Raw genomic sequence first — 13,334 nt, 5'->3', positions numbered from 1 at the left:
TCTTTTCATGAATACAAAAGTTGGGACCCCCGGACAGTACCCGATCCGTACCGCCTGTAAGATCCGTTCTGCGCATGCGCATGATTACGTAGTAGAAAACTAACAGTGTCCCTGTGCGATTTGTACCACGCATGCGTTGAAACACTTTACGACCAAACATCACGACTTTTGTATTAAATCTTTATTATACAATAGTCATACAAACAATCAAGACTTATTGTCACTGATCCAAAACCGTGTAGCGACGTCGTTGTTGTTTATGTTAATGTTTTAACTTTTAATACTTCGTCTTGACTAATAACCATAGACTGTATATTATTAATGCGATGAAGTGTAAACGTACATAGCTAAGTGTCCTTTCAAAGACGGGATGACAGCTCTTCCAGCCACCACTGCTGTATACCACTATAGTAGCTACATGCTAACGGCAGTAAACATGTCATCTTAGCTGGCAATGTTGTTAAATTCTGCCCAATTCCGGGTCACATTCCTGCTGAAACATGTCCGATTGTGTAGTGTTTGGTTCAGAAGCCTTTATCTGTGATTTTTGACGTTAGAAAGTGCTGCTTCGTTCCACTACAATCTAACGTTAGCATACTCATAGCTAACTATTGTAGCTGCGTGCTAATGCGACATAGCGGAGCATATATAGCTGGCTATATATAGCCGGCTATATATGTACGTATGTAGCAGGACTTTGTACCGTAAAAAATCACCAATAAAGGCTTCTAAACCAAATACTAAACAAATACAAATAAAGTAAAGTGATCGGAATTAGGGGTGAAATGTCCAGCATTGAGCTACATAATAGTTTGCTAGGAGTTAGCTGGTCTCTCACAGAGATCTCATTTGTAGCCCTGTTTTTACCTGATACTTTCATAAAAGTACAAACACATAAAGTGAGAGGTATACACATGCTTAAACTTTATTTCAAGCATGATTAACCTGAAGCAGGACGGAGTCATGACTTAAAACACCAAAGGAAGGCTTCTGCGCATGCGCAGAACGGATCTTACAGGCGGCACGGATCGGGTACTGACACCCCCCCCCCCCCCTCTGGACTGAAAAATGTTGGACCCCTCTGGACTGAAAAATGTTGGATGACCCTCCCCTCAGCAAAAAATATAAAGACATGACCCTCCCCTATTTTCCTCCGGTGGTCCATTCCATAAATACCGAACGGTCCCTAACAGGCTAGGTTAATGGCTATCAACAGGCTAGGTTAATGGCTAACAACAGGCTAGGTTAATGGCTAACAACAGGCTAGGTTAATGGCTAACAACAGGCTGGGTTAATGTCTAACAACAGGCTGGGTTAATGTCTAACAACAGGCTGGGTTAATGGCTAACAACAGGCTGGGTTAATGTCTAACAACAGGCTGGGTTAATGGCTAACAACAGGCTGGGTTAATGTCTAACAACAGGCTGGGTTAATGTCTAACAACAGGCTGGCTAGCATTGTGTGCTTCACTCACCAGAGCTTCTCCTGCTTCTAACTCGACAGAACTTATTTTTCTCACTTCCAAAGCTGGGGATTCCATTAAACACACAGCGCAGCGTCGACATATTTAAGTAATCAATATTTCAGGACTATTTTGAGACGTTTTGTACCATCAGTTGCTTTCCAGCTTCCCAGCACACAGCTTGATATCTCAACAGCAGAGTATATATTTTACCGCGAGTATTGCTCTCTTTTTTTCAGATACGCAGATAGTGTATTGCGCCCCTTCTGCAAACACTAACAGCCACAGACATTTATACATATGTATTGACATAGACATGTCCGTGCTTACAGCAACACCGCTAAACAAAAACGTAATTTTAGTAGCCCTGTACTGTATGTGGGTTACATCAGTTTAAAACAAACCCACAGTTCTGTGAAGTTATCAGTGTTAATGTTAAAGATGGTCCGATACCATTTTTTGCTTCCCGATACCGATTACGATACCTTAATACCTGTTGTCCTCGGGACCCATTTTTAAAAGAATTATTATATAATAATTATTGAAACTGATCCATGATCCCTGGTATGTGATAAATAGGCCCAACACCACAGTATGAGAAACATCCCATAACATGATGTTAGCACCACCATGCTTTACTGTCTTCACAGTGTACTGTGGCTTGAATTCAGTGCATGGGGGTCGTCGGACAAACTGTCTGCGGCCCCTACACCCAAAAAGAACAATTTTGCTCTCATCAGTCCACAGAATGTTGCCCCATTTCTCCTTTGGCCAGTCAATGTGTCCTTTGGCAAATTTCAACCTATTCAGTACATGTCTTTTTTTTCAGCAGTGGGACTTTGCGGGGGCTTCTAGCTGATAGCTTAGCTTCACATAGCCTTCTTCTGATCCTAACAGTACTCACAGGTAACTTTAAGTCTTCTTTGATTTTCCTGGAGCTGATCATTGGTTGAGCCTTTGCCATTTTGGCTATTCTTCGATCCATTCGAATGGTAGTTGACCGTTTTTTCCCACGTCGTTCAGGCTTTGGATGCCATTTCAAGGCATTTGAAATCATTTTGGCTGAGCATCCTATAATTTTCTGCACTTCTTTATATGTTTTCCCCTCTCCAATCAACTTTTTAATCAAAGTCCGCTGTTCCTCAGAGCAATGTCTGGAACGACCCATTTTGCTGAGTATTTCAGTGTGAAATGCACTATAACCAGCATGCACAACATTTGCTTCCTTCCTTCCTTAAATATGGACCATAACTGACACCTGTTTCTTCACAGAATCAATCACCTCACTAACTGAACACAACACTGCTGTTATTTTGAACATGCCCCTTTCAATTACAGATTAAATTACACAGAATGAGCAGCATGCATGTCATGACTGTTGGCTCTGTTGGTTTTCTATGACTCTGCAACACTTACTAGTCAATTATTTGCCATGTAGAAATATCACTTCTACCAAAACATTTTATTTATGAGGTTAGTGATGTTGGACTGCTATTATTTTGAACACAAATGTATATATTTTGTTTAGTTTTTTACTTCCCCTCCAAGAAGAAAGCCAGACGAAGCTTAATTATGCACTTGTAAAATGACAATAAAGGTTCTATCTATCTATCTATCTATCTATCTATCTATCTATCTATCTATCTATCTATCTATCTATCACAAACAGGGACACAGACACAGACACAGACACACACACACACACACACACACACACACACACACACACACACACACACACACACACACACACAGCTAATTTAAATAGATATGTCATGGCTCATGCATAATTCCTAAATCCTGAATTTAGTGATGGATTTGAAACATTTGAAATGAACCGTAACATTTAGATGTTTTTCCGTTACAAGGTTGTTGTTTAGTAAATCTATTACTGCCAGCGCTGTATTTAACTCTTTATATAGACTTCTTTTTATACCAAAATGTTTTGCGCTGGTCAGGGGGGCTTAAAAAAAACAATTCAAAGGGGGAACACTTATTGAAACAAGTTTGAGAACCACTGGCTTTAAAGATAACTTTGCAAGTCAAAAAAATAATGTCAAGACAACAAATCACGTAAAATGTGAACAAATCAGTTTATTTCAGTTCAAAGATGAAATCATCTCTTTATGAAACTGTTATTTTGTTTAATTCTCTAAGTGAAAGAATACATACATCAAAAATAGTCCATATGTTCTCATGGCAGACAGAAAAACAGATGTGGAATTAAATATAAAACAGTTAAAAACCCTCAAACCCAACAACAGAGTTCAGATCACTCCGTCTTAATTCTAAGCTAAGCTAACTGGCTGTAGCTTCATAATTGCGTACAGACATGAGAGTGGTATCAATCTGAACATCTGACTCTCAGCAGGAATTTGCTTTGACACGTTAACACTGCGAGCGACGGAGGTTTAAACAGAAGATTAAAGTTCATTTTCCTCCGTTTCAAACATCTGAGTCAGAGTTTTTAAAAAAAAAAGCAAAAGTTAGTTCTGTGTTGCTTTCTATCTGTGAACACTGATATTAAGGTTTTGTATCCGGAGTATTCTGGGATACCGACGTCCACCAGTAGTATTTGTGGGTACGCGATCTGTGCTGCCTGCGCGATCCGATATGCGCATAAATACGTAGTAGAAAACGTGACACTATTTCTATCACGCATGCGTTGAAACACTGACGGCACAACTGGCGGCATATTTTTGTAGGCTACATTTGATGTTATTCATTATGCAGTTCACGGCGGGTCTGTTTTATAAAGATGTTTAAATGAAGTCCTTATTGACACTGACCCAAAACCGCATATCGACGTCCGTGTACTACGCCTTGGCGACATTGTTATTTTTGTGAAGGCGTAGCGTGGGGATGTCGTGACGTTTTTAAATGTAGCTTACGCTCTGCATTACGAGGTGTTTACGTGGTTGCCAATCCAAAATAATACAGGAGTTGTTACATGTTACATGAACATACACCATGTTGGTTACATGTGGAATGAGGTCTGAGTCTTTCTGTCACTGCAGACCTCCAGTTTCCACCACACTCCCCTTTGCGATTCATTGCTATATGGTGTTAGGCCTACTTAACTTCGAAGCGAACGCCAGAGCGCTGTGAAATTAATTAAATTCCCGCGGTGCAAAGGTGCGCAAGCGTGGAACAGATCGTGCCGTCATAAAACAGGATTATCATCTACGCATGCGCGAACATCTTTCGCATGTGCATGTCGGATCGTGCAGGCAGCACAGATCACGTACCGACAGTATTAATACATCCTAAACTTCTTTTGTTGAAATCAAGAGCTAGCTAACAAAATAACGTTGCAGTAGTGACATCTAGCGGCAGCAGAGGAGATTCAGCGGGACGACAAACATGAAGGCAGTAAATAAGATGTCAGTGAGAGAAAAAAAACTATTTAATCTGCTTAAAGTGTGTGTGCTTGTTAATTGGATTAATATACTTTGCAAAATTATTAACCTTAAACATTAGTTCATGATGCAAACCCAATATGGGTAAATGCATAGCAAAAAAAAACATTTTAACCCCCACGCGCGCGCACAAACACACACACACACACGTTAAATGGCAACCTGTTTTACACATCTTTGTTCTGCCAGTTTCCAACAATAATAGTAATTTAAAAAATAATGCTAACAAGTTCACTGTTCGTTAAGCCCCGCCCTCCTTAGTTACTGTTGCTACGCCGCTCAATCTTTCTGTTCTCGAACGCCACACGTACAGCTTACGGTGATAACGGCGGCAGATTTCTTAGTGATTTCCTCCATTTTCGACAGAAGTAAACGAAAAGCAGCTTCTCATTTCTAGCGGCAATTTATCATTGTAGCTAGCTAGCTAGCTAACTTTTTAAGCGAAGGTTAGCTCTATGAGTTGACTAAAGTTAACAGGTCTCAGGTAAAATCATTCTCTGCTGTTGATGATGTAGAAAACATGGAAGTAAAGAATTGCCTTTAATTCACGTATTATATATCAACTTTTTACTCAAATATAATTTTGAATGTGGTTCATTATTAGTTCAACATTCCGACTTTTCGACTTGAGAGCACGTAAACACTGGTCAACAACTTTCCGATCTCGGAAACTCGGACCATCCGAGGAGCACATGAATGTACATGAAAGCCAACTGAGCTGTCGTGCCTAGCTGTGATTGGACAACACTATACGGGAAGGCGGGGTTTAGCGAACGGTCATTTTTACAAATAAGAAACTCATCACTTACATTAATTTTCCACCCAAAACATCATTTTCTAAACAAAACAAAAACAACCTTTTGTAAAACAGTTTCTTGATGCGTTGAAATGAGCCGGACTCACCGTTGTAATTATCGTCATAGTTTGGTAGAAAACACACACAAAAAATACTGAAAACACCAAAACCAGGAACCCAAAGCAGAGCAGTAACAAACCAGCCCCCCCACCCCCCAACACACACACACACACACACACACACACACACACACACACACACACACACACACACAAAGCAAAAATAATATATCAGGGTAAATATATTACTGTAACACTCCTTATCCATCTCGTAGCAAACTAAACCATCTTTATCTAAAAATAGAGGCGCAGCTAATCAAGACACTTCTCATTTGACTTTTTTGCTGATTTACAATTATTGCTTTCTCATTCGTCTGGATCAACGGAAGTCCGTTGTTCGTTACAAACCCACAGAAGTTTCACTACAGGAGCAACAGTTTAGATTCTTAGAAAAAAAAAAAAAAAAAAAAAAAAAAAAACATAACTTAAATTGATCAGCAGTTCTGGACTTTCTGGGCAACAAGTACCTACAGTTCGTTAATCGTTTTGGGTTTGGACAAAAAAGAAGGGTAAATTAAATATCAGACCAAACAACGTTTGGACCCAGGAAGCATTCAGAGTTTTTTTAACCCTCCCGTTGTCCTCGGGTCAAATTTGACCCATTTTCAAAAAGTCTGTATATCAGAAATTTGGGTTTCTTTCAACCAAAACGTGGATGGTTCCCTACAACGCTCTTCACAAGTTTTATTCAATTTCATAGCATTTGAATTTTTTTGTATTTATAAAAGAATGTTGAAAAAAGTGACAAAAATGTCGGGAAAAGCTTCAAAAACGTGGGGGAAAACACACAAAAATGTCAAAAGGTGCAGAAAAAAAGTTGGGAAACAGTGACAAAAACATTGGTGGAAAAGCAACAAAACGTTGAAAAAAAGGTTAAATTTTGAACCAGAAAAACAAAAAGCTGCACGGTCGACGGGAAGACAACACGAGGGTTGTGTTGTCTTCGGGTCAACAGAAATTTGACCCGTAAATGTCTATATCAGAAATATGGGTTCCTTTGTTACTACCTAATTGTAATTACCCAAAAATAACACGGATGATTCCACACAACGTGCATCGCTAGTACAAGAAAAGATCGGATCTCTACTTTCATTGAATTTTGGGTGTTTTGAACGTTGACATATATACCCTTCTGTGATTATCCTACCTTTATTTATTATTTATTAGTTTGAATAATTCATAGTTTCTGCTTTTTTATCTCCAGGATTAGGTATAATTTCCTATCAATAAGGTTTATTGACCATGAATTCCAAAAACAAGTGTAAAACTAGTAAGAAGTTGGTGTAAGTGGTGTTCATACATGGTAGTGAAGATTTTCAGTTTTGACCAGGGAGGACGACAAGTGCATGGTCCAATGGAAGACAACACAAGGGTTAAAGGAGTGGTTCGACATTTTGGGAACTATTCTTTCCAAGAGTTAAGATGGCTGCACGGTAAATATGAAGCTTAGCTTGTTACTGGTTAGCTTAGCTTAGTTTAGCTTAGCATAAAGACTGGAAACAGGAAAACAACAAAAGTTTAAAAATCCACCTACAAGCGCTTCTAAAGCTCACAAATTAACACTACTTTGTTTCATTTAAACAAAAAGTTGTGTTTTCACAGGGGGTTAAGTGCTAAACTTTTTGTTCTAACTTTGTTTTTGCATCTGCTGCACCGCAATTTCCCTCGGGATTAATACAGTTTTATCTTATCTTAAGTAGTGACCTACCCTGGAAATCCAGAGTTCTCGTGAGAGCACAATTGTAATTTGCTCAGCGAGTCACTCACTCATTAACTATGCCCTTGTAGCCGTGCTGCACCAATCACATCGGTGTATCTGATCTAGGCGGGCCAGAGGCGAGCTAAACCGATGACGACAGCTCTGCGACGTCCAAGTCATTAGTAAACACTGCAAGATGGCTACGGATGAACACCTGTTGTTTGAGACGGCTTTGGCCGCTACGACGAACGAGTTAGACTTGGCTTTTTATCTAAAAGAGGAACAGAAGACGGAGCTCCAATCGTTCCTTTGCAAGAAGAACGTTTTTGCTGTTTTGCCGACCGGATACGGCAAGAGTTTAATCTACCAGTTAGCTCCTCTGGTAGCTAAGAGTTTAATCTACCAGTTAGATTCTCTGGTAGCTAAGAGTTTAATCTACCAGTTAGCTCCTCTGGTAACTAAGAGTTTAATCTACCAGTTAGATTCTCTGGTAGCTAAGAGTTTAATCTACCAGTTAGCTCCTCTGGTAGCTAAGAGTTTAATCTACCAGTTAGCTCTGCTGGTAGCTAAGAGTTTAATCTACCAGTTAGCTCCTCTGGTAACTAAGAGTTTAATCTACCAGTTAGATTCTCTGGTAGCTAAGAGTTTAATCTACCAGTTAGCTCCTCTGGTAGCTAAGAGTTTAATCTACCAGTTAGCTCCTCTGGTAGCTAAGAGTTTAATCTACCAGTTAGCTCCTCTGGTAGCTAAGAGTTTAATCTACCAGTTAGCTCCTCTGGTAACTAAGAGTTTAATCTACCAGTTAGATTCTCTGGTAACTAAGAGTTTAATCTACCAGTTAGATTCTCTGGTAACTAAGAGTTTAATCTACCAGTTAGATTCTCTGGTAACTAAGAGTTTAATCTACCAGTTAGCGCTTCTGGTAGCTAAGAGTATGGGTACGCTCTGGATACGTCACCCCGTGTATTGTTGTGGTTGGTTGTAGTGTTATCCAATTGCGTGCAGAGAGATTTTCAAATACATGCTTGGTGCCGCCCCTCGAGTTGGGCCATTTTCATTACTCAGTGCCAGATCCTTAATCTTTCAGATTTGGGTCTGGATTTCCAGGCTAGTAGTCACATAGAAAACTAGAAAATAGTCTGTCACATAACCCTCTGTAAAACAACAAAGTATTGCTTCTACACTCGGTTTTTTGTACAGATTATACAAACCAGATTTAACATGTTATTCAGTGGGCTTTAGAGGTGCTGGTTGATGGATTTTGTAATCTTAAAACAGAGACAGGCCCCCAGAAAGTGTGCCAGGCTTGGATCCAATTGAACAAAGCGTCCAAACAGTGGAATTAAAACTCCCGGCCCGTGAAGACACCCCCGCCCCCACCATAGACTTACGTACACGGAGAAAGAGACGTCTGTAAATCAGTGGAGACGTGTCTTTGAGCGTCTCAAGCCCTTGCAAAATGACTCATTCATTCATTATCAGAGGTTGATCCATTCCAGGGATGCACCGAATCCAGGATTCGGATTCGGCTGAATATTGGGCTTTTTGACGGGGTTGGGTTTCTGCCGAACCTTAGAATTTTTTCCCACCGAACCTAACCCTACGCTTGCACTACGCGCACTCCGCTGGTCGCCGTAATGACGGCGCCGTTGATTACGGGAAGGTGTTTAAGTAGGTGGAGTGTTCAATGCAGTAGGCTGTGAGAAAGTGAAAATGGAACTCATGAGCAGAAAAAGTGTAGTTTGGCAGTACTTTCAGTCAAAAGAAGGCCATTCAAGTCCAGCTACATGTTCAATCTGCAATGCCGAATTGTCTCGTGGTGGCGAGGACCCTAAACTATACACAACATCACCACTGTTACAACATTTGGTATGAAACATCCGAAAGAATACGAGTTGTGCATGAAGGAATCTACAGACAGCAGCCAAACTGCAGCAACTTCAGGTACGGCAAAGGAAGGACAGTCACTGTTTACTTCATTAATGAGTTTACTGTGTTCATGGACTGAGGATGGGACGAGGATTCAGCAGAATCTCAACCAGTGGATTCGGTATTCGGCCGAACCCCAAAAATCTAGATTCGGTGCATCCCTAATCCATTCGGTCCGATAACATTTGGAAAGTTTAGAAGAGCTGCACCATTAAATCATTTAATCTGCATTCAAGTTAGCGGAGTGCTGAAAAGAAAGTAGTTGGCTCTACGAGACACACGGAATGGAAGCGACACCGATTATTTGGGTCATTTTATACAAGGAATTTCAACTTTTTTGGCTTCATGCGCCACTGGGCAGCTATCAGAGGAATGAAGGGGACTCCGACTCCAACGATGTATCCAGTTGATCAGATATCTGTGTAAGAGCCAGGGTCCCCCCCCCCCCGTTTTCAGTCTTTATGCTAAGCTAAGCTAACCTAAGCTTTATCTTCATATTGACTATACAGACTTGAGAGAGGAACATCTGACTCTCGGAGACAAAGCAAATAAGTTTAATTTTCCCACAACGTTCCGTTAACTTTAAAATATTAAATTGGAGTTTTGAGGATTTCATCTGTGACCAGTGCATCTCAGGTGGAGCTTCTCTTTTGGCACAAACACAACATGACGAGTTTAAAAAAACAAAACAACCTTTATAGAAGTGTAAGCCAGTACCATAATCTGCCTCTCTACAGTGAACACAGTGAACCTCTCTGCCCGTTTTACCCTGAATGCGTCCTGTCTGAACCGACAGTTGGACGTCTAGGCGTCGGTGTTCCCGTTCTCCTCCGGCTGCAGCTGCTCCTTCTCTGTGCAGTCCTCCTGCGGGGGCCGGACACGCTTAAAGAAACCCAACTGAGGAGGAAGAGAAGAAGAAACATAATTAATAAATGAGTAGGCTCGTTCCAGATGTGCAAGGCCAGCGCAGAGTCGATCCCCGGCGATCAACCGCCCAATGCATGCTGGGTAGATTTGTGTCCGGCTTGATCCCAACGCGCTCTGAAGTCATGCACCGCGGGGCAACGATGAACTCACGAGATCGAGGCGGCCGCGGGTTTTAGAGCTTCGCTCTCCACCGACGGCGAGACCCAGGGGCATGCTGGGAAAACGCCTGGCTCTCAGCTGATCTAACAGCTGATTGGTTCAGAAACGACTCAACATGTTGGCGTTTTATATAAACTTTTTATTGTTCTTGAATTGGAGGGATTTTACTTGCTATTTGTCTGATTTAAAGGCTTATTCTGTACAGAACACATGTTGTGTGACTGATAGTGACGTTTAGAAGTCAAAGAGACTAAATCTGATCAGATTACAGATCATCTCCAGTCTGTTGTTAACGTCAGTAACAGATCATCAAGTAGATCTGGTTGTGCTCCCAGTTTGTTTCTCACCTTGTACATGATGAAGATGAGCAGCGCCAGCAGCAGCAGTCCTGCCAGCACCGCCAGAGCCACGACCCAGCCCGGGACCGGCTGAGCATCGTCCGCCAGCCACATCACCGACACACTCACCTGGAAACACACACACACACACACACACACACACACACACACACACACACACCGCTTTAGACACTTAAAAACACGAGCATCTGCATGACGAATCATTCATGTTATACCTTTAGAAAACCTTTTTTTCGCTTTCTTTAAGTCATTATTCTAACATCTGATGATGTGTGCGTGTGTGTGTGTCTGTGTATGTGTGTGTGTGTGTGTGTGTGTGTGTGTGTGTGTGTCTCTCACAGTGGTGCTGTTGGACGGTAGCTCTGACACCAGGTTCTTGTACGGCATCTCGATGACACTGAAGGAGGCTGTCGATCGTACCACGTAAGAACGGTTCTGATTCTCCGCCTGAAAAGAAAGAAAGAACAAATCTCTCATCTACCATCACGGAAATCACACCGCTGATGTCAATATATATGTATATATAAAAACACGGCTGGAAAAAAGAGCACACCATCCAGCAACTTAAAACATAACTAGTTAGTGCAAAGTTAGCTCTGAAAGTTAAAGGGGTGGGGGGTCTGGGTGGGTCGGAGTGAACAAGAGGGGTGAAACGGAGGAGGAAGGGGTTTCCGGGGTTGAGGTGTCCTGGCGGCGCCCGTCGGACGCTCCACGTTTTTCCTTCCAAGTGTTTTAACGGATGTCTTTTTTTCCACGTGTGTTAAGTTGTGTGTTAAGTTGTTTTTTGCCAAGTGCAAAAAAAACTGAAGAGCGGGGAAATCCACACAGGGTTGGTTTATAACATCACACATTGTCTTTAACTGGTTACAATAGAATAGAATATGCCTTTCATTGTCACTATACACAAGTACAACGAGATTAAAAGCAACTCTTTTCCCAGTGACATGTACGGAAAATAAATATAACATAGAATAAAATAAGTAGTGCAAAAAAAAGGGGGTAAGGTGCACAGTTCTGAGACACTATATACATATTAAAAAAATATATATGGTTTTATATACAGTGTGATATGCAGTGTGGGTTATCACACATTATTTGAATATTGCCCAAAATAGTGATGATGCTATTCAATGAATAATAGATATTGGACAATGAGAGTAATGATATTGCACAGTGTACAGATATTGCACAGTAATTGAATTACACTGTATTATCAATAGTATTAAATATTAAATATTGCACAGTAGGTGGGTAGAAGAAAGTCTGGGGGTTGGGTGGGGGGGGGGGGTTTAGACTGTGAAGTCAGTGCATGTGTGAGTTCAAAGTGGTTATGGCTTTTGGAGAAAAAAAAACTGTTCTTGTTTATCTGATCAATTGATCCGAATTCTTATTGTCCGTTAAACGGGTTAAACATCGTTGGTATCAGCAGCTCCTGTTCGCAGTATTCCCACGGATGTACAAATAGCTCTGGGTTCCTTTGATACTAAGATAAGAAAAGTTCAAAACAAGTTGTGCGGGAAGAAACGCTAGAGTTAGAGTAATGCCTACCGTCCACTAAAAAACTTTGAACCGACTACAGTCTGACACCATCTCACATCTAACGTCGAAGGCCGTCATAGTATGTAAAGACTGGGGATCTTGCAGGGTCACACATTGCAAGACTACAACTAGATTCCTTTTGAAAAATGGGACGTTAGCTGGTAACTTTAAGGTGAAAGTCAGCAGATGTTCTGTTCTGCCGTACATGCAGATGAATGTCTCCAGTACCCGGAGGTCTGTGTTCACCCGCCAGTAAATCTCCCGTTGGATGACTTCAGGAGGGTTGAATATCGGCAACTTTCCCTCTTTAGCGTTTAGCTTAGCGCGGCGCCATAGCAACCATAAACACCACCGTCTCTAGCCGTTTGCTGCATCCTGTTACGTGCTGGAGGGAGAGCACCCATTGGTTGTTGACAACGTTCACGTGATTTAACTTCACTACCAAGACTTCAAACTTAGGATAACATCAAACACGTTTGATTTTGTCTGAACATCCAGACGGGAGAAAGACTGACTGAGTTCTATGACCTCGCACCAAACGATGGAGACGACGGGAGACCCCCCTCCCCCCTCTCCCCCGACTCTAGGAAGACTCTCAGCGTTTCATTCAGATATTAGAAAGTAGTGTGAGACAGAGGAATCACTCAGTTTTTCTGACATTACCCTGAGGAAGTTGCTGACAGCCAGTCTGGAGTAGATGAAGAGGATGGCGTTCTTACTCCTCTCCAGACGACCGACCTGACATTTCAGCCGCAGACACACCGCTGTGCTGCAGTCCTACACACACACACACACACACAAAGTATTAATACTGTAGATAAAAGGGAAGTATAAATAAAAACTGTGTGTGTGTGTGTGTGTGTGTGTGTGTGTACCAGTGTTTGCAGGTCGTTGTTTGTGTCTCTTGACTCCAGGTCTCTCTTCTT

At 41.5% G+C, this 13,334-nt stretch overlaps 1 protein-coding gene and 2 long non-coding RNA genes across 3 annotated transcripts in view; 1 reads left to right on the top strand and 2 right to left on the bottom strand.

Annotated features, from left to right (window-relative positions):
* Positions 1–3,170: 3,170 nt before the first annotated feature.
* On the bottom strand, positions 3,171–6,366 carry LOC116046627. Its single transcript, XR_004104187.2, has 2 exons — positions 5,017–6,366; positions 3,171–3,217 (listed from the first exon to the last, which is right to left on the bottom strand). It is a non-coding gene; the product is annotated as an uncharacterized LOC116046627 (long non-coding RNA).
* Positions 6,367–6,708: 342 nt separating this feature from the next.
* Positions 6,709–13,243, top strand: LOC116046631. Its single transcript, XR_004104191.1, has 3 exons — positions 6,709–7,102; positions 12,581–12,586; positions 13,233–13,243. It is a non-coding gene; the product is annotated as an uncharacterized LOC116046631 (long non-coding RNA).
* Positions 9,578–13,334, bottom strand: part of itgav (integrin, alpha V) — a 48,011-nt gene continuing 44,254 nt past the window's right edge. The window contains exons 28-32 of the mRNA XM_031295008.2: positions 13,284–13,334; positions 13,072–13,185; positions 11,209–11,316; positions 10,858–10,977; positions 9,578–10,321 (exon numbers count right to left, since the gene is read on the bottom strand). The exon at positions 13,284–13,334 is cut by the window's right edge and continues 84 nt beyond it. Coding sequence (XP_031150868.2) covers positions 10,229–10,321; positions 10,858–10,977; positions 11,209–11,316; positions 13,072–13,185; positions 13,284–13,334 — 486 coding nt within the window. The 3' untranslated portion in view covers positions 9,578–10,228. The remainder of the gene's footprint in view (positions 10,322–10,857; positions 10,978–11,208; positions 11,317–13,071; positions 13,186–13,283) is intronic.

The sequence above is a fragment of the Sander lucioperca genome, chromosome 8 (assembly GCF_008315115.2).
Source record: "Sander lucioperca isolate FBNREF2018 chromosome 8, SLUC_FBN_1.2, whole genome shotgun sequence".
Lineage (NCBI taxonomy): Eukaryota > Metazoa > Chordata > Actinopteri > Perciformes > Percidae > Sander > Sander lucioperca.
This window is presented reverse-complemented; position numbering and strand designations above follow the sequence as displayed.